We start from the raw sequence: 27,707 nt of genomic DNA, 5'->3' as shown, positions 1-27,707 counted from the left end.
CTCAGGGACGTAGGTACACCTTTTGTCCTCTTCACCAGGGCTCAAGGGCGATGGATACAGGGGTGTCCTTTGGCTCCAGTTTTCCTTGTTTAAGAGCACTTACGGTAGGGTTGGGGGATCCTGTGGTCTGAGGCTGCAGGCGTTGTCGTGGAGGGGTATAACTATAGTGGACTCCAGCTCAGGAGAGGTGGGAGACAACACCAGGAGTCCACTTCAACTGAGATGGTGGCGATGGGAGCAGTGACTGTTTGAGCCGTCTGGTTTCTCTCACCACAGAAGCCACGGGAGATGAGGCCTGTGTGCAGAGGCTGCAGGCGCTTTGAAGAAAAACACCTCGTACACGTCTGGAACAAAGCATGTATATCTACTGCCACATATGCCTCAAACATTTCTTTACATAGAAGTGCGTGTCATTTGACACCTAGGTTCCACCTTCAAGAGGTTTTCCAGCAGGATAGGTACCATTCCTACCTGATTAATACTGCCATTTCCTGCTTACTGCACTGCAACAAGGTCGATTTTCATCCTCCACCAAACACTGAAAACTACCTTCAGCTCCCAATGACATAAATTTTAAGTTGCTCGGTTAAGATTTTTCTCTACTTCTGGAAGGTGCTCCGGCCTCAAGGAAATGTGATGGAATTGTTCAGTGCCAAATGTTTTGAGCTCCTAATGAGCCTACCTGCGGTCATGTGTGTAGGAAATTAGACTTATCTTTGCAGATATCCCCCACACTTTTTGCCCCCATCTGAACCACTGGATGCTGGATTTCTACTCTGACAGTGCGCTGAAGACTGCTAACCAGACTCCTGAGTCAGTGTTTGTAAGGAAATGCCTCCTTGGCATGGTTACCCCCTGACTTTTTGCCTTTGCTGATGCCAAGATATGATTTGAAAGCGTGCTGAGGCCTGCTAACCAAGCCGCAGCATCAGTGTTCTTTCACTAACCTGTACCTTTGTTTCCACAATTGGTACACCCTGGGATCCAGTAAGTCCCTTGTAACTGGTACCCATGGTACCAAGGGCCCTGATGCCAGGGAAGGTCTCTAAGGGCTGCAGCAGGTCTTATGCCACCCTGGAGATCCCTCACTCAGCACAGACACTGCTTACCAGCTTATGTGTGCTGGTGAGGAGAAAATGACTAAGTCGACATGGCACTCCCCTCAGGGTGCCATGCCAACCTCACACTGCCTATGGCATAGGTATGTCACCCCTCTAGCAGGCCTTACAGCCCTAAGGCAGGGTGCACTATACCATAGGTGAGGGCATAGGTGCATGAGCACTATGCCCCTACAGTGTCTAAGCAAAACCTTAGACATTGTAAGTGCAGGGTAGCCATAAGAGTATATGGTCAGGGAGCCTGTCATACACAAACTCCACAGCACCATAATGGCTACACTGAAAACTGGGAAGTTTGGTATCAAACTTCTCAGCACAATAAATGCACACTGATGCCAGTGTACATTTTATTGTGAAATACACACCAGAGGGCATCTTAGAGATGCCCCCTGAAAACATACTTGACTTCCAGTGTGGGCTGACTAGTTTTACCAGCCTGCCACACACCAGACATGTTGCTGGCCACATGGGGAGGGTGCCTTTGTCACTCTGTGGCTAGTAACAAAGCCTGTACTGGGTGGAGGTGCTTCTCACCTCCCCCTGCAGGAACTAACACCTGGCAGTGAGCCTCAAAGGCTCACCCCCTTTGTTACAGCGCCCCAGGGCACTCCAGCTAGTGGAGATGCCCGCCCCCTCTGGCCACGGCCCCACTTTTGGCAGCAAGGCCGGAGGAGATAATGAGAAAAACAAGGAGGAGTCACTGGCCAGTCAGGACAACCCCTAAGGTGTCCTGAGCTGAGGTGAATCTGACTTTTAGAAATCCTCCATCTTGCAGATGGAGGATTCCCCCAATAGGATTAGGGATGTGCCCCCGTCCCCTCAGGGAGGAGGCACAAAGAGGGTGTAGCCACCTCAGGGCTAGTATCCATTGGCTACTAACCCCCCAGACCTAAACACACCCCTAAATTGAGTATTTAGGGGCTCCCAGAACCTAGCAAGATAGATTCCTGCAACCTGAAGACGAAGAAGGACTGCTGACGTGAAAGCCCTGCAGAGAAGACTGAGACACCAAATGCTTAGGCCCCAGCCCTACCGGCCTGTCTCCCCACTTCAAGAAAAACTGCACCAGCGACGCGTCCCCCAGGGTCCAGCGACCTCTGAAGCCTCAGAGGACTACCCTGCATCTAAAAGGACCAACAACTCCCGAGGACAGCGGCTCTGCTCCAAAGAAGAAAGAACTTTGCAACAAAGAAACAACTTTAAAAGGACTCCACGTTTCCCGCCGGAAGCGTGAGACTTTGCACTCTGTACCCGACGCTTCCGGCTCTACCTGCGGAGAAACACTACAGGGAGGACTTCCCGGACCTGTGAGTAGCCAGAGTTGACCTCCCCCCCCCCCCCCGAGTCCCCCCCGCGACGCCTGCAGAGGCTCCCCCTGACTGCGACTGCCTGTTTCTAAGAATCCGACGCCTGATAAAGACCCTGCACCCGCAGACCTCCAGTGCAGAAGCGACCCCCAGGTGGCCCTCTCCCTTGCCCAGGTGGTGGCTACCCAGAGGAGCTTCCCCCCCCCCCGTGCCTGCTTCGTTGAAGAGACCCCTGGGTCTCCCATTGAACTCCATTGCAAACCAGATGCCTGTTTGCACCCAGCACCCGGCCGCCCCCATGCCGGCGAGGGTGTACTTTTTGTGCTGACTTTTTTTTATATACAAAAACCTATTGGCCTGGAATTGTCTTTGAGTGCGTGTTCCTCATTTATTGCCTGTGTGTACAACAAATACTTAACACTACCCTCTGATAAGCCTACTGCTCTACCACACTACCACAAAATAGAGCATTAGAATTACCTCTTTGTGTCACTATCTTACCTCTAAGGGGAACCCTTGGACTCTGTGCATGCTATTTCTTACTTTGAAATAGTACATACAGAGCCAACTTCCTACAGTGTTCCTTCCCCTAAAATTGAAATACTCAATTGTTCAATTGTGTAGTTGCCAAACACTTAGCACCCCTTTAAGTCCATAGTAGTTGGAACCCCTATGGGTACCTAAGAGGGTCCCTAAGGGCTGCAGCATGTATTATGCCTCTTTAAGGGACCACTCCACCCACATAAATTACATGGAAACTGCCACAGCAGAATATAATAAAATGGTGGACACCATTGTGAAAACAACACTGCACACACACTGTGTGCAATGCACAAATACAATGCATGTCTTATATCTAAGTCACCCCTACAGTATCTAAGTCACCCCTACAGTATCTAAGTCACCCCTACAGTATCTAAGTCACCCCTACAGTATCTAAGTCACCCCTACAGTATCAGCGGGCCTTAAGGCCCTAAAGCAGGGTTAATTATTCTGTATCTGAGGATATATATGCACGAGCAGATATGTCCCTGTGATGTCTACTTTGATTACTAGATATTACAAGTGAAAAGGGAAGCCATCTTAGGCTCTGGTCAGTACAAATTAACTAGCTACATAATGGCTTCACTGAAACCTATGGTGTTTGATATCAAACACCTCGTCTTAAAAACTCCCTACTGATGCCAGCATTTGATTTACTAGGACATGCACACAGAAGGCACCTTAGAGGTGCCCCCTGAAAACCTACTAGCCATATATTGTGTTGTTGATTGGTATCGACCAGACCAACCTGCCACCACAGACTTGTTTCTGAACCCCTCGAGGTTAGAGCTGTAGTGTAGCCATTTTTAATATAGCTTCATGCACGTTAGTTTAACACACTAGGCCGCTGTGCACTTTGCCCTAGCTTTATTTTATTCAGCTTCACACTGTTATTTTACAATAACCAGTTTTACGGTCTTGTTTTAATTTCTTATATCACACTGTTTAGCTTAGTTCAGCACGGTGTTCTCAAATAATGCATTCTTGATCGCTCTGTGCTTCAGTCAAGGCTACAGTCTGGTACATTGACGGTAAACGTGGTAGAAGTTTAGTCTCCAGTATTCGAAGAAAATACACATCCTTACGTAGGGACATTTTCTTAGAACATCGGCGTATTAGTTATAAAAACACGTCCTAGTATACGTCAAGAGGGAGATTCCAGCCAGGAACCTACAACTAGATGCTGAATGCCCCGTTGCAGATGCAGATTACAGGCCTTTGCTCAGGTATGAGGGTTGATGTCCTCCCGGGGAAACATGAAAGGCAGGCTTAGAGCTTTACATGCTGTGCTCGACCTATAACTTAGAGAGAAAATAATCTAGCAGCACTATGATAGCTTTATTCTTGTGCTTCACTCTCATCGTTACTATTTTAATCTTACTGTTTTGTGTAGTTCTGGTTATTGCAGCTCACACTTTGCTATCCAAAATGCAGTCGTTTTATAAAACCAATCTTTAAAATTTAAATTGCCTTTGTCATTTATATATGAGACAGTACTGTGTATGAGAGAACCGGTTGTGACCTGAGTGACCACGACTTCCCTGGGAAGTACGAAGATGTCACGCGCTCGGCTGCCCAACTGTCCCTTCCATTTGGGAGAGATGAGGCACTGCTAGTTAGCCGGAGCAAAACCCGGATTTAGAGTGACAAGTGTCATCCACTGTGGGTCAGACTACGTCCCCCACACTGTGAACGATCTTGCCGCTCAAAATCTAGTAGTCTCATTAGGAAAATGAGAGCTTACGCGACAAGCCCACACTCTGAGGCCAGCTACTATCCCTAAAAACACCTCTGCACTCAGACACTCCAGGGCAGGTAAACCTGAAATGTTGGTGCTTTCTAGGACCTTGGCCCCTACTTATCTGAAGTCCAGAAGGACAGTCCTGTAAGTTGTTTGGAAGTGGCCCTATGTAGTGTGTGTTCTCCCTATTCAATAGCATTTCCGCATTCAAGGCTCATGCCTCAGATTTGACAGCTGTATTTTCTACACTTTGGGAAAATCGCTACCTCGAAAAGTACTTACCTGATCTTGTAGATTTTGATGTCTAAAAAATAAAAATAAAAATGGCCAAACTGGTGTCAATATTCCTTGTTTAAGTGTGTCATTTACTGATTGAGTGCAACAAATGCCCAGCACTGCACTCCGATAAGCCTAAGGCTGCTCGACTACATTACCACAAACAGAGCTGCTTGGGATTGTTAACGCAAGCCCTGTCTAATAAGTAAAATATTACTTAACAGTAGACATCTGTTCTTGGCATTTAGTGCTGTAGATTCACATGCTGTGCATAAGCTCGCCATCTAGTGTTGGGTTCGGCGTGGTACAACTTGTTTTTCTTTGAAGAAGCTTTTTCGAGCCACGGGATCGAGTGACTCCTCCTCTCAGTAATACTGCGCATGGGCATTGAAACTTTGGTTAGATTGTTTCTCCACAGGTGGGAGAGTGAAGTTGTGAAAATAGAGAGTTTAATAGAAAAGATGTCCATTCAATGTATTTACATATGTACAATATTTACATATTAATTAATTGCAACGTCTAAACACGTCCGGGGAGGGAGCATGTGAACCTACAGCACTACATGCCAGGAACAGATGTCTACTGATAAGTAACTTTTTCCGTTGATGGTATGTGTGGCTGTAGATATACATGCTGTGCATAGACTGTAAAGCAGTCCCTCCAAAAAGCAGTGGCGAGCATGCAGGAGTTGCAACTGATTGGAAGAGTGTTTTGAGTACAGCTTGTCCAACATTTGCCTGTTGACGTGCAAATACATCTGCACAATAATATTTAGTAAAGGTATGTGGTGTAGACCATGTTGCTGCTGTGAAAATATCTGCTACAGGTATTTTACCTAAAAATGCCATAGATGCACTTTTCTTTCTAGTGGAGTGTGCACTAGGTGGTACAAGTAATTGCCGCTTGGCTTTATTATAGCAAGTTTGAAAACACTTGACTATTCATCTGTCTATAATTGCTTGAGATATAGGCTCTCCTTTGTGGGGCAAAGAGAAAGCCACAAAAAAGGTCCCCCCCCCCAAACTCTTTTGCTCTATCTATATAATACATAAGAGCCTTTTTAACATCAAGAGTATATAGAGCCCTTTCTGCCACAGAATGTGGTTAGGGGAAGAAAACTGGTAATTCTATTGTCTGATATAGAATTGTGAAAATACTTTTGGAAGAAATTTTGGATTAGTTCTAAATATATTTTTTTCTTTATGAATTTGGAAGAAAGGTTCTTCCAAAGTTAAAGCCTGGAGCTCACGGAGATGTCTAAGAGAAGTGACAGCACCTAAAAAGGCTACTTTCCATGAGAGGAATTATAGAGAACAGGAGTGAAATGGGTCAAAAGGGGGAGCCATAAGCCTTGTGAGTACAATGTTAAGATGACAAGATGGGGATGGAGGAATCCTTGGTAAAATTATTCTGGACTCCTTCCATAAATGCTTTAATAAATTCTAAACAAAAGAATTATGCTGTCTGTTTTGAAGATATGCAGCTATGGCTGCTAAATGTAAACAGATGGTTATGTAAGCTAGATTTGCTTTTTGTAAATTTAGTAAATAACAGACAATGTTGTACTGTTGGCTTAAGAGAGTCTATGTTTTGTGTTTGACAATAGCAAAAAATGAAAATGTCACTTACCCAGTGACATCTGTTCGTGGCATCAGTCGCTGTAGATTCGCATGTTTTGCATAGCTCGCCATCTGGTGTTGGGTCGGAGTGTTACAAGTTGTTTTTCTTCGAAGAAGTCTTTCGAGTCACGGGACCGAGTGACTCCTCCTTTTGTCTCCACTGCGCATGGGCGTCGACTCCATCTTCGATTGTTTTTCCCCGCAGAGGGTGAGGTAGGAGTTGTATTGTAGTAATAGTGGCCATGCAATGGAGTGACTAAGTATGTACCTATTTAAGGTTAAAATAATATATATACAAATAGTTGAAGGTACCTTCCGAACTGCTACAGGCTCCCGGGGAGGCGGGTGGGCACATGCGAATCTACAGCGACTGATGCCACGAACAGATGTACACTGGGTAAGTGACATTTTCAGTTCGATGGCATCTGTCGCTGTAGATACGCATGTTTTGCATAGACTAGTAAGCAGTTATCTCCCCAAAGCGGTGGCTCAGCCTGTAGGAGTGGGAGTAGTCTGAAACAATGTTCTTAATACGGCTTGACCTACTGTGGCTTGTTGTGCGGATAACACGTCTACACAGTAGTGCTTGGTGAATGTGTGAGGCGTAGACCATGTGGCTGCCTTACATATTTCTTGCATTGGGATGTTTCCTAGAAAGGCCATGGTAGCACCTTTCATTCTGGTTGAGTGTGCCCTTGGTGTAATGGGCAGTTGTCGTTTAGCTTTAGGTAGCAGATTTGGATGCATTTAACTATCCATCTGGCTATACCTTGTTTTGATATTGGGTTTCCAGCATGAGGTTTTTGGAATGCAATAAATAGCTGTTTAGTTTTCCTGATGCTCTTTGTTCTGTCAATGTAATACATTAATGCTCTTTTGACATCTAAAGTATGTAGTGCCCTCTCAGCTACGGAATCTGGCTGTGGGAAGAACACTGGAAGTTCCACTGTTTGATTTAGATGGAACAGTGAAATAACTTTTGGTAGAAATTTAGGATTAGTCCTTAGGACGACCTTATTTTTGTGTAGTTGTATAAAAGGTTCTTGTATTGTAAACGCCTGAATCTCGCTTACTCTTCTTAGAGAAGTAATGGCGATGAGAAATGCAACCTTCCATGTTAGGAACTGTATTTCGCAGGAGTGCATGGGTTCAAAAGGTGGACCCATAAGTCTAGTTAAGACAACATTTAGGTTCCATGAAGGAACAGGTGGTGTTCTTGGTGGAATAATTCTTTTAAGGCCCTCCATGAATGCTTTAATGACTGGTATCCTATATAGGGAAGTTGAATAGGTAGGCTGCAGGTATGCAGATATTGCTGCAAGGTGTATTTTAATGGAAGAGAAAGCTAGGTTAGATTTTTGTAAGTGAAGCAAGTAACCCACTACATGTTTTGGGGTTGCGTGTAATGGTTAGATTTGATTAATATGGCAGTAGCAAACAAACCTCTTCCATTTACTGGCATAGCAGTGCCTGGTGGATGGCCTTCTGGCTTGCTTTATGACTTCCATACATTCTTGGGTAAGTTGTAAGTGTCCGAATTCTAGGATTTCAGGAGCCAGATTGCTAGATTCAGCGATGCTGGGTCTGGGTGTCTGATCGTTTGGTTGTGTTGTGTTAACAGATCCGGCCTGTTGGGCAGTTTGATGTGGGGTACTACTGATAGGTCTAGCAGCGTTGTGTACCAGGGTTGCCTTGCCCAAGTTGGTGCTATTAATATGAGTTTGAGTTTGTTTTGACTGAGTTTGTTTACCAGATAAGGAAGGAGAGGGAGAGGAGGAAAAGCGTAGGCAAATATCCCTGACCAGTTGATCCATAGGGCATTGCCGTGGGACTGCCTGTGTGGGTATCTGGATGCGAAGTTTTGGCATTTTGCGTTCTCTTTTGTCGCAAACAAGTCTATTTGAGGTGTTCCCCAGAGCGTGAAGTAAGTGTTCAGAATTTGGGGGTGAATTTCCCATTCGTGGACCTGTTGGTGATCGAGAGAGATTGTCTGCGAGTTGATTCTGAATTCCTGGGATAAATTGTGCTATTAGGCGAATTTGGTTGTGAATTGCCCAACGCCATATCTTTTGTGCCAGCAGGCTCAATTGCGTTGAGTGCGTCCCCCCTTGTTTGTTTAGATAATACATTGTTGTCATGTTGTCTGTTTTGACGAGAATGTATTTGTGAACTATTATTGGTTGAAAAGCCTTTAGTGCTTGAACACTGCTAGCAGTTCTAGGTGATTTATATGCAGTTTTGTTTGATGTACGTTCCATTGTCCTTGTATGCTGTGTTGATCGAGGTGTGCTCCCACCCTGTCATGGAAGCATCTGTTGTTATTACGTATTGTGGCACTGGGTCTTGGAAAGGCCGCCCTTTGTTTAAATTTATATTGTTCCACCATAGAAGCGAGAGGTAAGTTTGGCGGTCTATTAACACCAGATCTGTAAGGTGACCCTGTGCTTGTGACCACTGTGATGCTAGGCACTGTTGTAAGGGCCTCATGTGCAGTCTTGCGTTTGGGACAATGGCTATGCATGAAGACATCATGCCTAGGAGTTGTAATATCATCTTTGCTTGTATTTTTTGTGTTGGACACATGCGTTGTATGATGTTGTTGAAATTTTGAATTCTTTGTGGACTTGGAGTGGCTACTCCTATTGTTGTGTTTATTATGGCTCCTAGGTATTGTTGTACCTTGCGCGGCAGAATGTTGGATTTTGCGAAGTTGACTGTGAACCCTAGTTTGTAGAGGGTTTGTATGATTTGATTTGTGTGGTGTGAGCACGTTATTAACGAATGGGTCTTGATTAGCCAGTCATCTAGATACGGGAATACATGTATTTGCTGCCTTCTGATGTGTGCAGCGACTACTGCTAGACATTTGGTAAAGACTCTTGGTGCGGTTGTTAAACCGAAAGGCAGTACCTTGAATTGGTAGTGTATTCCTTTGAATACAAACCTTAGGTATTTCCTGTGCGATGGATGTATTGGTATATGGAAATACGCGTCTTTGATGTCTAATGTTGTCATGTAGTTTCAGCAATGGTAACACTTCTTGTAGTGTGACCATGTGAAAGTGGTCTGATTTGATGTATGTGTTTAGTATTCTTAGGTCTAGGATTGGTCTTAGCGTTTTGTCCTTCTTTGGTATTAAGAAGTACAGTGAATAAACTCCTGTGTTTATTTGTGTGTTTGGTACTAACTCGATTGCGTTCTTTTGCAATAGTGCTTGAACTTCTATCTCCAGGAGCTCGGAATGATGTTTTGATAAATTTTGTGCTCTTGGTGGTATGTTTGGAGGGAATTGTAGAAATTCTATGCAATAACCATTTTGGATAATTGCTAGAACCCAAGTGTCTGTAGTGATTTCTTCCCATGCTTTGTAATAATGACCTATTCTTCCCCCCCCACTGGTGTTGTGTGGAGGGGGTGAGTGACATGTGAGTCACTGCTTAGTTGTAGGGGTTATGGGGCTTTGAAATTTTCCCCTATTCCTAGGGAATTGCCCTCCTCTATATTGGCCCCGAAAGCCTCCCCTGTACTGTCCCTGGTAACTGGATGGTGTTGCCTGTGAGGTGCTGGCTTGTGTGGCCTGACCCCGAAACCCCCCTCTAAAGGGTGTTTTGCGGAAGGTGCTGTAATTTCCTCTGCTCTGCGGGGAGTAGAGTGCGCCCATGGCTTTAGCAGTGTCCGTGTCCTTTTTAAGTTTCTCAATCGCCGTGTCCACTTCTGGACCGAACAGTTCTTTTTCGTTGAATGGCATATTGAGAACTGCCTGCTGAATCTCTAATTTAAACCCAGACGTTCGTAGCCATGCATGCCTTCTGATGGTCACAGATGTATTTATTGTTCTTGCAGCTGTGTCTGCTGCGTCCATGGAGGAGCGTATCTGGTTGTTTGAAATGTTCTGTCCTTCCTCAACCACTTGCTTTGCCCTCTTTTGTAGGTCTTTGGGTAGATGTTCAATGAGATGTTGCATCTCATCCCAATGGGCTCTGTCATAGCGCGCAAGTAGTGCCTGTGAGTTAGCGATGCGCCACTGGTTTGCAGCTTGTGCTGCGACTCTTTCCAGCTGCATCGAACTTGCGGCTTTCCTTATCTGGGGGTGGTGCATCCCCAGATGTGTGGGAGTTGGCCCTTTTCCTAGCTGCTCCTACAACGACAGAATCTGGTGGCAGCTGTGAAGTTATGAAAATAGGGTCTGTAGGAGGCGCTTTATACTTTTTTTCCACCCTTGGTGTGATTGCCCTACTTTTGACCGGCTCCTTAAAGATGTCTTTTGCGTGCCGAAGCATACCAGGGAGCATAGGCAGGCTTTGGTAGGAGCTGTGGGTGGTGGAGAGGGTGTTGAATAGAAAGTCATCCACGACTTGGTCTGAGTGGAGGCTTACATTGTGGAATTGTGCTGCTCTAGCCACCACCTGAGAATATGCAGTACGGTCTTCTGGTGGTGATGGCTTTGTAGGGTATGCCTCCGGACTGTTATCTGACACAGGGGCGTCGTACAAGTCCCATGCGTCCTGATCCTGGTCACCTTGGCTCATGGTGGTGTGAGCCGGGGAATGTGATGGAGTTTGTGCTGGTGAGACGTGAATTATAGGTGGAGGAGAGGGTGGCGGAGTAACCTTTTTCACCACTTTTGTTTGTGGTGTTTGGTCAGTTTGAAATTCCAGTCTTCTCTTTCTCCTAATAGGGGGAAGGGTGCTTATCTTTCCTGTCCCCTGCTGTATAAAAATACGTTTCTGCGTATGGTCTACATCGGTGGATTGCAGGTCTTCCTCAAACCTATGCTTTCGCATTTGAGAGGTGATTGATTGCTCTTCTGTATAAGAGCCTGAAACTGGGTCGGTTGCAGGTTGTTTTGGCACCGAAATCCTGTCTGCATCTTTTTTCGGCTCCGAGGTGACTTTTTTCTTTTTCGGAGTCGAAACATCTCGGCGTCGATCTTCATCGGTGCCGCTGTCTCGGCGTCGAGCCGTGTCTACACCGCTATCTCGGTGTCGATGTATGTCTCCAGCACTTTCTCGGTCCCGAGAAGGCTGCGTGCCGGTGTCTCGACCGGAGTCGGACGGTCTCGGCACTGATTGGGCCTTTTTCGGTGCCGACGGTCGGTCACCGAATTTATGGGTGGAGCCATGGCCTGGTGGCAGTGGCGTCCCCTGGGCCTTGACAATCTTCTTATGAGTGGTTTTCGACGTCTTACTCACGGTTCGTGGATCGTCGAATTCCTCGGAGTCCGATTCGTGTATCGAAAGGTTTCTTCCTCTTCCTGTACCTCGAACTCTCGGTGGGCTGTCGGCGTGGACGCCATTTGAAGTCTTCTGGCTCGACGGTCTCGGAGTGTTTTTCGGGACCGGAACGCACGACAGGCCTCGCAAGTGTCTTCACTGTGCTCAGGTGACAGGCACAGGTTACAGACCAAGTGTTGGTCTGTATAGGGGTATTTTTTGTGGCATTTGGGACAGAAACGGAACGGGGTCCGTTCCATCGGCGTTCTTCTACACGCGGTCGGGCCGAGCAGGCCCCGACGGGGGATCGAAAACTACCCCGAAGGGCTCCGGAACTCTTCGATCTTCGATGCGGTGTTGACTCCAACTACGACGATCCCGAACGCAACAATACCGACGAAAATCTTCCGAAATTTAGCTGTCTTTCCGTTCCGAAACTCGGAGCGACAGGAACACGTCCGAACCCGATGGCGGAAAAAAAACAATCGAGGATGGAGTCGACGCCCATGCGCAATGGAGACAAAAGGAGGAGTCACTCGGTCCCGTGACTCGAAAGACTTCTTCGAAGAAAAACAACTTGTAACACTCCGACCCAACACCAGATGGCGAGCTATGCAAAACATGCGTATCTACAGCGACAGATGCCATCGAACAAAAAGTTTCCATTTTAAGGCACACCATTGTCTAGTCGTGGGTTTGCGTGCTTCTTTAAGAATATCCATACATTCCTGCGGTAATTAAAAATACCCTCAATTTATGACCTCAGGAGCCAAATCGCTAGGTTGAGCGATTTGGGATTCGGATGTCTTATTTGACCCTGTTTTGTGTTAGGTCTTGTCTGTTATGAAGCTTTTGATGTGGAACCACTGAGAGTTCCAAAAGTGTTGTGAATTATGGTTGACATGCCCATGTAGGAGCTACCAGGATCATGTTGCGAGAAGATTGTTTGAGCTTCAGGACCAGAAAGGTGGTGGTGGTGGTGGTGGTGGGGGAGCATAAGCAGATATCCCTGATCAACTCATCCATAAAACATTGCCTTTGGATAGAGGGTGTGGGTACATGGAGGCAAAGTTTTGGCTTTTTTTTTTTTTGAAGTGTAGCGAATAGGTCTATTTGATGTGTTCCCTACTTTTGGAAGTACTGGTGAAGGACTTGTGGGTGGATTTCTCATTTGTGGACTTGTTGCTGCATCCTGCTGAGCAGGTCTGCAAAGTGATTGTCTGTACCTGGGAGATACTGTGCCACTATGTGAATGTGGTGAGGAATTGCCTATTTCCATATTGTTTGCGCAAGATGAGATAGTTGATGAGATTGTGTACCCCTTGTTTCTAAAGATAGTACATGGCAGTCATGTTGTCAGTACGTTACCTTCTGTTGCAATTCTGGAAGGAACACGTTCATTACTAGGAATACTGCTTACAGTTCCAGGTAATTGATGTGGCATGAGTGTTGAGTGGTGTACCATACTCCCTGGACTGTGCGGTTGTGGGGATCAGCTCCCCAACTGGCGTTTGAGGAGTCCGTTGACAGAGTGATCTAAGGTACAGGGTCTAAAAAGGGCCGCCCTTTCATGAGGTTTGTTGTGTTCCACCAATGCAGAGAGAAATAAGTATGGCGGTCCCACAACACTAGATCTTCCATCTGACCCTGTGCCTGGACCATTGACAAGCGGGACATTGTTGAAGATGAAGCATATGAAGTCTGGCATGAGGTACGATGGCAATACAAGATGCCATCATCCCGAACAGTCGCATAACAGTTCTTACTGTGAATGCTTGGTTCTCTGTTAATGCAGCAATTATTGTTTGAAAAGCCTGGGTGAGATGGGAATCGCTAGTCCTAATTGAGTGTTGAGGGTTGCTCCTATATAGGGCTGTATCTAGAGGGTGCAGATGGGATTTGAGGTAATGGATGGGGAACCCTAGAGAGTGCAGGAGTTGGCTTGTGATCAGAGTGTGACTGACACTCTGCGAATGAATTAGCTTTGAAGAGTAAATCATCCAAGTAAGGGAAGACCTGAATTTGTCATCTTCTGACGTGCGGAGACTACTGCGAGACATTTTGCTAATACTGTGGGAGCAGTTGTGACACAAAATGGTAACACTTTGAATTGGTAATGTTTTCCTGCAACTATGAATCTTCGATATTTGCGGTGTACTGGATAAATGTTAATGTGAAAGTAAGAATACTTTAGGTTGAACGCTGTCCTAAAGTTGCCTTGATGTAGTACTGGGATAACATCCTGAGGAGTGACCATATGAAAGTGTTCTGATAGGATGCAGTGGTTTAAGAGTCTGAGATTTAATACCAGTCTAAGAGACCTGTCTTTTTTGGGTGTTAGGAAATATAGGGAGTAAACTCCGTACCTTGGTGTTATAATGATACTGATTCTATAGCCCCCTTAAGAAGAGAGTGCACTTACTCTTTAAGAAAAGCAATATCATCTTGTGAGAGTTTGTGAGCAAAAGGAGGTATATGTGGTGGGGTGGAAGTGAGCTCCAGACAGTAACAATTTTGGATAATTGAAAGTATCCATTGATCTGTGGTAGTTTGAGACCATTGCAGGTAAAAATGTTGTAACTTTTCACCTACCGGAGTGATGCGGGTTGGTAGGTTTGGGATAAAGTCATTGTTTGGTGTTGGCTGAGGAGCCTCTAGATCTAGACGGCTTTCCTTTTCCTTTGATACTATGGCCTCTACAGAAACCTCCGATATGTGGGTTTTGAGTGGAAGACTGGTCACTAAATGATGACCGAAAGACTCTTGCAAATCCTGTGCAACAAAAGTGCCCCTGTGTGTGCTGGCTTGGAGTGCTCCCATAGCTTTGGCAGTTTGATTGTCTTTATTTAGTTTTTCAAGTGTGGTAACCACTTGTAAGCCAAATAAATGCTCTTTGTCAAACAGCATGTTCAGCACTACCTACTCTGATTTAAAGCCTGAGCATCTGTGCCATGCATGTTGCCTAATGACACTAGTTTTAATATTATGTGCTGCTGTGTCAGCAGCATCGAGCACACAGATAATTGAATTATTTGAAACTGTTTGTCCTTCAGTTACAATTTCTATCCCCTTTTACAGTGTTCCTCATGGAGGTATTGTGGTAGTTCCTCCATGGCATCTCAATGTGCTCTATTGTATCAGGATAGTAACAACTGGGCATTAGCAATCCACCAGTGACTGGCTGCTTGAGCTGCCACTTACATGCAGCATCTCATTTTTGGCTTTGTTTATCAGGATGATGTGTATGTCCTGTTGACTGGCTATTGGCCCTCTTTTGAGCAGTAGAGGCAATGACAGTCTGGAGACATTTGAGATTTTAAATAAAGGGCCAGCTTTGTATTTTTTTAAATAAATCAACCGCAGGAGTGATAATCCTTGATCTAACTGGCTCTTTAAATATTTTGTCTGCGTGTCTGAGCATGCCTGGGAGCATTCGAAGAAATTGACTCCCTGTGCGTTGCACCAAGGGTGTAAAAAAAAATCCTCTTCTACGGGATCTGTGTACGTATGTTCACTATGATACACTACTGCCCTAGCTATAACCTGCTGATATGAGGTTGAATCCTCAGGTGGTGAATGTCTAGCTGGGTAGAGATCCGGATCATTTGCTTTATTAGGATCTGAATCATATGTATTCCATGGATCTCAATCGCATAATGTATCTCCCAAATTATGAGCCCCATCAGGTGGCAAATTAGGTGGTGTGAACCCCAAAGGAGGGGGGAGCTGTTGGTGGAATATGGTGCAGAGAATTATGTGGAGGTGGAGAGGGATGAGGAGAAGGCTAAGTAAGAAAAGGAGGACTTTACTTTGTAGTCTTTTTTTGTAGGCAGAGAGGAGTCAAGAGCCTCTTCAAAAGTCAATTTCCTCTTTGAAGGGGGAGGAGGTGATGTTATAATATGCCCTGTTCCCTCTTGAATCTGAAGTCGGCGCTGACGAGCATCCATAACTTCTCAAATTGGTTCCACCACTGAGGGGGTGGTGGTTGGAAGACAGTCCAGAACCCATAGAGGTCTTTAAGACTTTGGGATTGAAAGTCTTGTATATGACGTTTTCAGTGCCAAAACTGTGGGTAGATGTTTTTTCTTTTTCAGTGCTGAAGTGATCGGCACCATAGCCCCATGTGTCTTCTGTTGTGTCTGAGCCGAAGTGGAATTGCTGGAGGTCGATACCAAAGATTTGTCTTTTTTCAGTGCTCAGCCAGAAGGTGGGGCATCTGAACGAGTTTCTCTGCTCCGACCATGGCTGGAAGGCAGTGGCTGACCAGTGACCTCTTTTGATGTAGTTTTGACCGAGGGTGAATGGATCTTTTTACTCACGGTTTGCCCAGACTGCAACAGTTTACTCTCGATGTCCAGATTGTACATCAGTGTCCGAGTCTTGAATGGAGAAGGCCTCCTCCGGCTTCAACTTTTCTTGTGCATGCTCATCACCGAAGATGTCCAGTGTATTTACTAGAGTTCGAAACACCATTTCCATCCGATGAGTTGTTTGATCTGAGGGCCTTTTTCGATCGAAAGGAATGACACCTCACAGGTCTGCTTGTTGTGATCTGGTGAAAGTCAAAAATTACACACCTGAGGGTGGTCGGTGAGTAGAAATTTGGAGTGACATCCAGGGCAAAACCTAAATTAAGTTTGTTCCATTAGGGCTGCATAGTTCAATGCCACCTGGAGGAGGAGGGCCTAAGAGGACCAAGTCTGCCCCGAAGGACTGAAAAAAGATTCTGAGTGCAAACTATGTGTAGTAAAATACACAATCAAAACAATACCAACCTTGATAGAAAGACACAGAGAATACCATTTTGGACTGCATCAAGCTGAGAACTCTGAGCAAGAGAACACATCCTAACAAAGGACTCTATGCCCATGCGCAGTACTACAGAAAGGAGTCACTCGATCCTGTGAGTCATAAAAGCTTCTTCAAATTTTTTTTTTTTTTAAATTGTTCCACTCTGGACCAAACACTAGATGGCGAGCTTATGCACAGCATGTGTATCTACAGCCACACATGCCATCGATCTTTGGGATACCTGGACTCTCCACAGTGCACCTTATTTTGGTACACTATGTAGAGAGCCAGCGTCCTACACATTTTATTTGCATCCTGAAAGAGACTACTTTTGATGAGGCCGTCTGTTTGAAGGCTTGTTTTCTCTGTTCTATGATTCTGGGTAGTACAGAAAGGTTGAGGTTTCTCTTTTCAGCAGGAATTAAGGTTTCAAGTAGGAAGCATAATTCTGTCTGCTCCTACTCTAAATGCACCATGTGTATCAAATGCTCTTTTGACCACTACACTGTACACCTAGATGGAGATTACCTTGAGGGTATGTCTATGCCCTGTTCTAGTGGTCTGCATCAAGGTCTTGCTATCTCTTTTGGACTCTACCAGTTCATGCTTTTCCTCATCAATTATATAAAAATAAAAAAAAGAAGAAACAAAAACCCCTATTGCTCTTAATGAAGGTCCTCAGGTTCTTCCATCACTATTCTGCTTACCTGTGGCTTTAGAGATTTTTAACTTATGAGGGAGTCCAACTCATTCTGCAGCAAAGCTGCCATTTAAGCATTGAGTCTGTTTTTTCTTTTCTACTTTGAGTGCGCTTTGTTCAGCAAAGGAGTCTTCCCCTTCCGGGTAGAGTTGTCTATCCTCCTCAACTTCTTTTCCTACCAATCACGATCCCGTTTCAGAGTTGAGTTAGATTTTGAATGTTTGTCACTTAGAGTTATCTTTGTTTTTCAAACCATGGGGTTCCTTGGTTTTGTATCTTCCTTTGGCTGCAGGCTGTTTCGATGTAGAGGGTGTTGAGTTAAAGTGATTGGGACCTGTAGGAAGTTGGCTCTGTATGCACTATTTCAAAGTAAGGAATAGTATGCACAGAGTCCAAGGGTTCCAGTTAGAGGTAAGATAGTGGCAAAAAGAGATAATACTAATGCTCTATTTTGTGGTAGTGTGGTCGAGCAGTAGGCTTATCAAAGGAGTAGTGTTAAGCATTTGTTGTACATACACAGAGGCAATAAATGAGGAACACACACTCAGAAACAATTCCAGGCCAATAGGTTTTTGTTATAGAAAAATATATTTTCTTAGTTTATTTTAAGAACCACAGGTTCAAATTCTACATGTAATATCTCATTTGAAAGGTATTGCAGGTAAGTACTTTAGGAACTTTGAATAATTACAGTAGCATATATACTTTTTACATAAAACACATTTAGCTGTTTTAAAAGTGGACACTTATTGCAATTTTCACAGTTCCTGGGGGAGGTAAAGTATTGTTAGGTTTTGCAGGTAAGTAAACCACCTACGGGATTAAGATTCGGATCCAAGGTGGCCCACCGTTGGGGGTTCAGAGCAACCCCAAAGTCACCACACCAGCAGCTCAGGGCCGGTCAGGTGCAGAGTTCAAAGTGGTGCCCAAAACGCATAGGCTTCAATGGAGAGAAGGGGGTGCCCCGGTTCCGGTCTGCCAGCAGGTAAGTACCCGCGTCTTCGGAGGGCAGACCAGGGGGGTTTTGTAGGACACCGGGGGGGACACAAGTCCACACAAAAAGTACACCCTCAGCAGCACGGGGGCGGCCGGGTGCAGTGTGCAAACAAGCGTCGGGTTTCCAATGGGAGTCAATGGGAGACCAAGGGGTCTCTTCAGCGATGCAGGCAGGCAAGGGGGGGGGGCTCCTCGGGGTAGCCACCACCTGGGCAAGTGAGAGGACCTCCTGGGGGTCACTCCTGCGCTGGAGTTCCGATCCTTCAGGTGCTGGGGGCTGCGGGTGCAGGGTCTTTTCCAGCCGTCGGGATTTTAGAGTCAGGCAGTCGCGGTCAGGGGAAGCCTCGGGATTCCCTCTGCAGGCGTCGCTGTGGGGGTCAGGGGGGACAACTTTGGTTACTCACAGTCTCGGAGTCGCCGGAGGGTCCTCCCTGAGGTGTTGGTTCTCCACCAGTCGAGTCGGGGTCGCCGGGTCCAGTGTTGCAAGTCTCACGCTTCTTGCGGGGATTGCAGGGGTCTTTAAATCTGCTCCTCTGAAACAAAGTTGCAGTCTTTCTGGAACAGGGCCGCTGTCCTCGGGAGTTTCTTGTTCCTCTTGAAGCAGGGCAGTCCTCTGAGGATTCAGAGGTCGCTGGTCCTGGGGAAAGCGTCGCTGGAGCAGGTTTCATTAGAAGGCAGGAGACAGGCCGGTAGGACTGGGGCCAAAGCAGTTGGTGTCTTCTTTTCTTCTTCTGCAGGGGTCTTTCAGCTCAGCAGTCTTCTTCTTCTTGGAGTTGCAGGAACCTAAATTCTTAGGTTCAGGGGAGCCCTTAAATACTAAATTTAAGGGCATGTTGAGGTCTGGCGGGTTAGTAGCCAATGGCTACTAGCCCTGAGGGTGGGTACACCCTCTTTGTGCCTCCTCCCAAGGGGAGGGGGTCACAATCCTTTCCCTATTGGGGGAATCCTCCATCTGCAAGATGGAGGATTTCTAAAAGTTAGAGTCACTTCAGCTCAGGACACCTTAGGGGCTGTCCTGACTGGCCAGTGACTCCTCCTTGTTATTCTCATTATTTCCTCCGGCCTTGCCGCCAAAAGTGGGGCCGTGGCCGGAGGGGGCGGGCAACTCCACTAGCTGGAGTGCCCTGCGGTGCTGGAACAAAGGGGGTGAGCCTTTGAGGCTCACCGCCAGGTGTTACAGCTCTTGCCTGGGGGAGGTGTCAGCCTACACAGGTAGTTGGTTAAAGTTTCAGGGGGCACCTCTAAGGTGCCTTCTGGGGTGTATTTTACAATAAAATGTACACTGGCATCAGTGTGCATTTATTGTGCTGAGAAGTTTGATACCAAACTTCCCAGTTTTCAGTGTAGCCATTATGGTGCTGTGGAGTTCGTGTTTGACAGACTCCCAGACCATATACTCTTATGGCTACCCTGCACTTACAATGTCTAAGGTTTTGCTTAGACACTGTAGGGGCACAGTGCTCATGCACTGGTGCCCTCACCTATGGTATAGTGCACCCTGCCTTAGGGCTGTAAGGCCTGCTAGAGGGGTGACTTATCTATACTGCATAGGCAGTGTGAGGTTGGCATGACACCCTGAGGGGAGTGCCATGTCGACTTACTCGTTTTGTTCTCACCAGCACACACAAGCTGGCAAGCAGTGTGTCTGTGCTGAGTGAGGGGTCCCCAGGGTGGCATAAGATATGCTGCAGCCCTTAGAGACCTTCCCTGGCATCAGGGCCCTTGGTACCAGGGGTACCAGTTACAAGGGACTTACCTGGATGCCAGGGTGTGTCAATTGTGTAAAACAAAAGTACAGGTTAGGGAAAGAACACTGGTGCTGGGGCCTGGTTAGCAGGCCTCAGCACACTTTCAAATCAAAACATAGCATCAGCAAAGGCAAAAAAGTCAGGGGGTAACCATGCCAAGGAGGCATTTCCTTACAGGACCTGTTCCTGATCAACCTCTGTGGCACTGCAGGTGTGCCTTTCTTGGACTTCTAAGTTTTCACTTCTAATTTTTTGGTGTTTCCTTGCTTTGGAGGTTAAGTTTCAACGTTGATGAACGTCTCTCTCTGTGCCATCTTGGCCTACTCAGTCACCTTCTTGTCACTAGAGATTTAAAGCTTGTTCAGGTAGTGATGCTTGGTCTGTGATTGCAGCATGGCACAGGGTGCTCCCCTCTCCTTCACCCCAACTTCAAGTGTTTTAACAGGTCTTGCACCCCTAAGACATATGATCCTTGGGTAAACAGAGGTTACATAGCTTTTTCGTGTTCTTTCAGGCAAGTCTGTGGTGGCAATGTGGGCACATCCTAACAGATTTGTTTTCCATGTTTCAAAATACCGATCCCCCCCCCACCCCCCAAAAACCCATATCTTCTCCAGCCCAAATGGTTGAAGCCCCAGAGAGAGACTAGCATTCAGCAGTATGTTCCCAGTTTAGTTTTTGGTGTTCCTTCAGTTCTACTGTTGATCTCACATTAAAAATATATTTTTGCAGATTCCTAGATTCTTTCAACATGCTCTCCATGATCTCTCTGGAGTGCTGTGTCCTGCATCCAAACCACAACAGAAAAAAGAATATGAAGATGCTTAGCACGCATAGGGATTTCATAGATGTGCCTCAGATACAAGGGGAAGAGATGGCAGCAAATGTTCGAACGTCTGAAGGAAGGGAGGGGAAAAACAAAACAAAAGGGGGGGCTGGGGAACAATTCTGAACCCAACCACTAGATGTTGAAATAACGCACAGCATGTGAATACAGAAAAGAGTAGGCTGCAAAACTATCTATGGTGGCAATTTTCATGCATATACAATTATAGCTACACTGCTTCATCACATTCTTATGGGTACCCCACATTATAAATTCAGTTTATTAGTCTAATCCTTTGCTTTGAATCCAAGCATCAATTTGATGCCCGAAGCAAAAAAATTAAAAGTGGACACAATTATGAGCCTCGTCACACCTATATATTACATTTTAAAAACACACTAAGGAAGTTTTCTTGTTCTTTTAAGAATTACCCTTTAATGGTCTACAGGTCTTCTCCACCCAGGTCTTCTCCACCCAGGTCTTCTCCACCCAACACACATTTGAACTCTGCTTTTTTCAATCTATCGTCTTGACCTACTTTACCACCCACTTAATCCCATGCTGTACATTGATGCCAGCCATCTCCTAAAGGCATTAGGAACTAAGCTCTTGATTTTACTTCTAAACTATCGGATAGAAAAAGAATGCAAAAATGGCACCAAACTATTGGAACATTGTGCTTCTATGCTCCATGGCGCAGCAATTTATCAAGACTTCTATGGTTAACATAGAACTAGAAAAATCCCACTGCTGACACCCTTTATTTTTTAATTTTATTTTTTAACTACGATTAGATGACAATGTACATCATGTAAATCTAGAACAGGTTCACAATGCAAAAAAGGTTACATTCATAAATCAAACGCAGGATGATAACTCTAGAGATCATGTTGGTGAAAACCAAAAAGCAGAGAAGGAAATGTCATGCTAATTAATTTATTGAACTTTAATCACAAGTTCTTTTTAAATGATCTGCTAAACAACACCACACTAGGTTCACATATTAGAGATGAGTATTTTCCTTATTATCTCTTGAAGATAAAAAAGTAGAGCTCCCCGCCAGCCTCCTCATTTGTATTTGGAATTAATCCTCTGTTTTCAATAGGACGTATATTAAAGCTCTTGCCTGTTTCTCCAACATACCCCTGCCAACAGGGGCACATCAGCAAATAAACGACTCCCTTAGTTTTACAGTTTGTCATTGTCTGCCGATCAATGGAAAATCATTTGTAGAAGAGGGTACTGGTTTGTATCCCACTGTCACAAGCCATACAATACCCACACTTGAAGTTGCCAATTACAGGATAGCTTCCATCAATAGTCTTCTATACAAACCCCTTACTTTTATCGAGTCTGGATCTTACTAATATATCTTTGAGGCTCCTGTTGTGACGATAAGTAATTCTCAGTGTCTGCTGGATACGCACTGAGAATGTGCCACTGACATTATAACCTGCCGTACTTTCTCATTCATTATTAAATTAGATCATGAGAGAGTGTATACAAAGTGGTTGAGGTGGGGATTTTGAGTATGTAGGTGTGGTTGGAACTGAATTAATGGAATATCAATGAGTGATCAATGTGTAGGAGTCTGATGTACAAGTTTTAGCACAGTTTGCAAGTAGATGAGTGGGCTGCAACAGTATGTGAGGGATATAAAACTGTCTTAACAAAAGATTAAATCGGAGTTTTTGCAATATTTAACAATGATTTGAAATAAAAACAGTTTTGTAAACCACTGATCCCCGCTTGGTTGTATGAGAACAGAGAGGATTAATACCAAATACAAATGGTGAGGCTGGACCAGGGTCTCTAATTTATAAGAATTTTTCCCTGCACCTTGGACTATAGAAATTCAGGGAGTCCCTTTTTATGTGTGTTGTTTACCTTATTTACCACCTTCTACAATTATAATTTCACAGCAAATGCTACTTACCAGTCATCAGGTTTCACAGCATCAGGGTCTGGGATTTTGGCCCTCTCATCCCAATCCTCAGGTTTCTGGTCCTCTGGGTCCTCAATCTCTTTTGGTGGATTTACAGGTGGAGTCATGTCATTTAACAAGTTTCCCCGATTAACAGTTGTCTGATCGATCAGGATTTCAAAGCTATTATCTGGGTTCAAAACTATGAAGAAGAAGAAAGGGAACAGAGGACTTATTCTTACAGACTGGAGCACCAACAATACAGAACTCTTCTTCAGGTACGCAAGAGTGGTTTAGAAGTTGCCACCACACCTGCAGCAGCCTCCAACATGCAAATGTAAAGCATGTTTAAACTGAGAACTTGAGACAACGTTTTGAGAACAGCAAAACAGTGATGAGTCTATAGAAGGCCTTGCACATTGATTTGTCAATACTGAGTATAAACAAGCATTGGAAAACCACTCAGTTTAGATTTACAAGTGAATGTTGGTAGCTGGAAAAGTGTACTGGCATTGGGAAAGTCAACAGTGGTGGCTGCCGAATTTGGAATAGTAAACAAAACATGAAGGCCATCTTGGAAGTGTAGAAAATAATTTTCTAAGATGGCCAACTATTTTCCATTTTACTTTCTGAAAGCAGTTACCAGAGTCAAACCATTAGCAGCCCCAAATAGCAACATTGGGACCAAGGCCACTGATGTAGAAAACCTAGCATTTAAGTACTACAAACCATTTGCATTTGTATTCTGGCTGCTACAACCTTCTAATTTTGTGTTTTAGAGGTTAATTGATATTTTTACTTAACAGGAAGTAAACGTCCTGCATTTCTTGAAAATTTAGCACTGGCTGGACACAGAATTTAAAGACTTATTTACTTTGTCAGGTTACAGCGAAGTTCTAGTCTCAGCCACCCCCTAGGGTAAGCCTTAACTGATCGACTTAGCAGTTAGAAGAGACCTGAGGAGAGTCAAGTGCCTAAAGGGAGTCACCTGGCTATTCAACAATGGTGCAATTGTATTGGTGGCTGTGGGGCAAAATTGTAGAGCAGTATTTTTTGGAAAACATTATTAGTGTTGTGGAAACAAGATCTAATGCTTAAAGTACATTCTGAGACTGAAGCAAGCTGGTCACATTGTGCCATACTTCTCTCACCTAGCGTATAGAGATGAGTCTTCTTATCTGAGAAGTATGCCTTGAGGTCAGCATCTGGACGCTTGGCGTGTTTTTCTTCATACTCCCCAGTTTTGGGGTTCTTGTGCCTAAAGATGAAGTGAAGCTTGTAGTCCTCTCCACACTTATCAGGACCAAACATGACAGTGTATGGGGTCTTATCCTGGAACTGATCCTGTAAAAGACAAAACGAACAATAAAATAAAGTAATAGAGGAGTCCTTCACCAGATCCTGATTACCCAAGTATAGTTGGCAGCATATTTTTGTTTAAGAATGTTTTTATACAAAAAGGAAACAATAATTGGCAAAGCTAACAGGTCTAGCCTATGCAATAGGTATTGGCTTTGCTGAAATGTTATAGCAACGTTGTTGAGTGGATTAATGTGTTGTGCTGTGGGGTGGATTAGTGTGGTAGAGCAGAGCTGCGTACAGTTGAGTATGTTTGGTGTGGAAGTGCACTGCCATTACAGACAACACATCCTTTTCATTGAAATTACTATTACATTTGCACAGACATACATTTTTACAGATAAAACATTAAAGCACACAAACAATGTGGAAATCTGAAACATCTGCAACATTTGACCTCCGTCTTTGAATGCACACCAAATGTGATCAGGTAAGAACAAAATGTAAAGACTTATTTTGATCATTCACTTTAGAACTCCAGCATGGTTATTTTGTGGGCGTTTCAGCACCCACAATTCCCCTACTTCCAGCATAAGTCAGTCATCAAATTGAGGAAGAGGATTGCTTAAGTTACACTGTTAGTAAAGAGCATTCTCCAGAACAAGCTTGTAGACAGAACATTGTTCCTCACAGGCATGCAAGACTGATGAACTGGTAGTAGCAGAGAGAAGTAGAAACAGTCAAGCTGAAAGCTAGGAGGCAGGACACCTTTTCCGAGAAATACCTTAAGTTTAGTGCTTCATGAACTAGCAGACAATGGAGACAACTGAATACACATGTACTCTCGTAGAGTGTCTCACAAAAACAAAAAGTTCCTAGAATGTGAGCACTTGAAGAATACAAGGATCCAGTCAGAGGTGGTAAAAGGGCCATGTTCCATGGGAGAGACAGGCATGCTGGACAGACAAAAACAGTTAGCAAATAGAAAGCAAGCAAATGAGTTACAAAATACAAGTCTATGGTAAGCAATGCATTCCCAGAGAAGCTTTTAGCTTGTCCCCAATATGTCTCTGCACCAGACAAGCTGCCTAGTCTGGTAGGCTTTGACTTAAAAAATCCTGTAAAAAAGTTTTAAAAAAAATATATGGAAAATGTCACTTACCCAGTGTACATCTGTTCGTGGCATTAGTCGCTGCAGATTCACATGCTGTGCACATCCCGCCATCTGGTGTTGGGCTCGGAGTGTTACAAGTTGTTTTTCTTCAAAGAAGTCTTTTTCGAGTCACGAGACCGAGGGACTCCTCCCATTTCGACTCCATTGCGCATGGGCGTCGACTCCATCTTAGATTGTTTTCCCCGCAGAGGGTGAGGTAGGAGTTGTGTATGCTAGTAATAGTGCCCATGCAATGGAGTGAATGCGTATGTACATAATGAAGTTTCAAGTAATATATTTACAAATGTACAAATGTTTAAGATCTACTTCTAAACGGCTACAGGCTCCCGGGGAGGCGGGTGGGCGCATGTGAATCTGCAGCGACTAATGCCACGAACAGATGTACACTGGGTAAGTGACATTTTCTGTTCGATGGCATGTGTAGCTGCAGATACACATGCTGTGCATAGACTAGTAAGCAGTTATCTCCCCAAAAGCAGTGGTTCAGCCTGTAGGAGTTGAAGTAGTTTGAAATGTTTCTAGTATAGCTTGACCTACTGTTGCTTGTTGTGCAGTTAACACATCTACACAGTAGTGCTTGGTAAATGTATGAGGCGTAGACCATGTTGCTGCCTTACATATTTCGTTCATTGGAATATTTCATAGAAAGGCCATGGTAGCACCCTTCTTTCTGGTTGAGTGTGCCTTTGGTGTAATAGGCAGTTCTCTTTTAGCTTTAAGATAACAGGTTTGAATGCACTTAACTATCCATCTAGCAATGCCTTGTTTTGAAATTGGATTTCCTGTATGAGGTTTTTGAAAGGCGATAAATAGTTTTGTTTTTCGAATTAGTTTTGTTCTGTCAATGTAGTACATTAGTGTTCTTTTGATGTCTAATGTATGTAGTGCTCTTTCAGCTACAGAATCTGGCTGTGGGAAGAACACTGGTAACTCTACCGTTTGATTCAAGTGGAACGGTGAGATTACTTTTGGTAAAAATTTAGGATTGGTCCGTAGAACAACTTTATTCTTGTGTATTTGAATAAATGGTTCTTGAATGGTAAATGATTGAATTTCACTCACTCTTCTTAGAGATGTGATGGCAATTAAAAATGCTACTTTCCACGTTAAGTATTGCATTTCACATGAGTGCATGGGCTCAAAAGGTGGACCCACGAGTCGAGTTAAGACAATGTTGAGGTTCCATGAAGGAACTGGTGGTGTTCTTGGTGGTATAATTCTCTTTAGGCCTTCCATAAACGCTTTTATGACTGATATCCTAAACAATGAAGTTGAGTGCGTAATTTGCAGGTAAGCTGAATTTGCCGTAAGATGTATTTTAATGGAAGAGAAAGCTAGTTTAGATTTTTGCAAATGTAGTAAGTATCCTACTATTTCTTTTGCAGATGCGTGTAAAGGTTGAATTTGATTATTATGGCAGTAATAAACAAATCTTTTCCACTTATTTGCATAGCAGTGTCTAGTGGTAGGTTTTCTAGCTTGTTTTATGACCTCCATATATTCCTGTGTAAGGTCTAAGTGTCCGACCTCTAGGACTTCAGGAGCCAAATTGCTAGATTCAGCGATGCTGGATTTGGGTGTCTGATCTGTTGTTTGTGTTGCGTTAACAGATCTGGTCTGTTTGGTAGTTTGACATGAGGCACTACTGAGAGGTCTAGTAGTGCTGTGTACCAAGGTTGTCTTGCCCATGTTGGCGCTATTAGTATGAGTTTGAGTTTGTTTTGACTCAACTTGTTTACCAGATATGGAAGGAGTGGGAGAGGGGGAAAAGCGTTAGCAAATATCCCTGACCAACTCATCCATAACGCATTGCCCTGAGACTGATGTTGTGGGTTCCTGGATGCGAAGTTTCGGCATTTTGCGTTTTCCTTTGTTGCAAATAGATCTATTTGTGGTGTTCCCAAACTCCGGAAGTAAGTGTTCAGTATTTGGGGGTGAATCTCCCATTCGTGGATCTGTTGGTGATCCCGAGAGAGATTGTCTGCTAACTGATTCTGAATTCCTGGAATAAATTGTGCTATTAGGCGAATGTGGTTGTGAATCGCCCAATGCCATATTCTCTGTGCCAGGAGACACAACTGTGTTGAGTGTGTCCCTCCCTGTTTGTTTAGGTAATACATTGTTGTCATGTTGTCTGTTTTGACAAGAATGTGTTTGTGGCTTATTATGGGTTGAAATGCTTTCAGCGCTAGAAATACTGCCAATAGTTCTAAGTGATTTATGTGAAACTGTTTTTGCTGACTGTCCTTGGATGCTGTGTTGATTGAGGTGTGCTCCCCACCCTATCATGGAGGCATCTGTCGTTATTACATATTGTGGCACTGGGTCTTGGAAAGGCCGCCCTTGGTTTAAATTTATACTGTTCCACCATTGAAGCGAGGTGTATGTTTGGCGGTCTACTAACACCAGATCTAGAAGTTGACCCTGTGCCC

The 27,707-nt window shown here is 44.5% G+C and overlaps 1 protein-coding gene across 1 annotated transcript in view; it reads right to left on the bottom strand.

Annotated features, from left to right (window-relative positions):
• CANX (calnexin) overlaps positions 1 to 27,707 on the bottom strand; it is a 439,945-nt gene that overhangs the window by 208,659 nt on the left and 203,579 nt on the right. The window contains exons 7-8 of the mRNA XM_069199501.1: positions 23,954 to 24,146; positions 22,815 to 23,004 (exon numbers count right to left, since the gene is read on the bottom strand). Coding sequence (XP_069055602.1) covers positions 22,815 to 23,004; positions 23,954 to 24,146 — 383 coding nt within the window. The remainder of the gene's footprint in view (positions 1 to 22,814; positions 23,005 to 23,953; positions 24,147 to 27,707) is intronic.

This window comes from Pleurodeles waltl, chromosome 7 (assembly GCF_031143425.1).
Source record: "Pleurodeles waltl isolate 20211129_DDA chromosome 7, aPleWal1.hap1.20221129, whole genome shotgun sequence".
Lineage (NCBI taxonomy): Eukaryota > Metazoa > Chordata > Amphibia > Caudata > Salamandridae > Pleurodeles > Pleurodeles waltl.
This window is presented reverse-complemented; position numbering and strand designations above follow the sequence as displayed.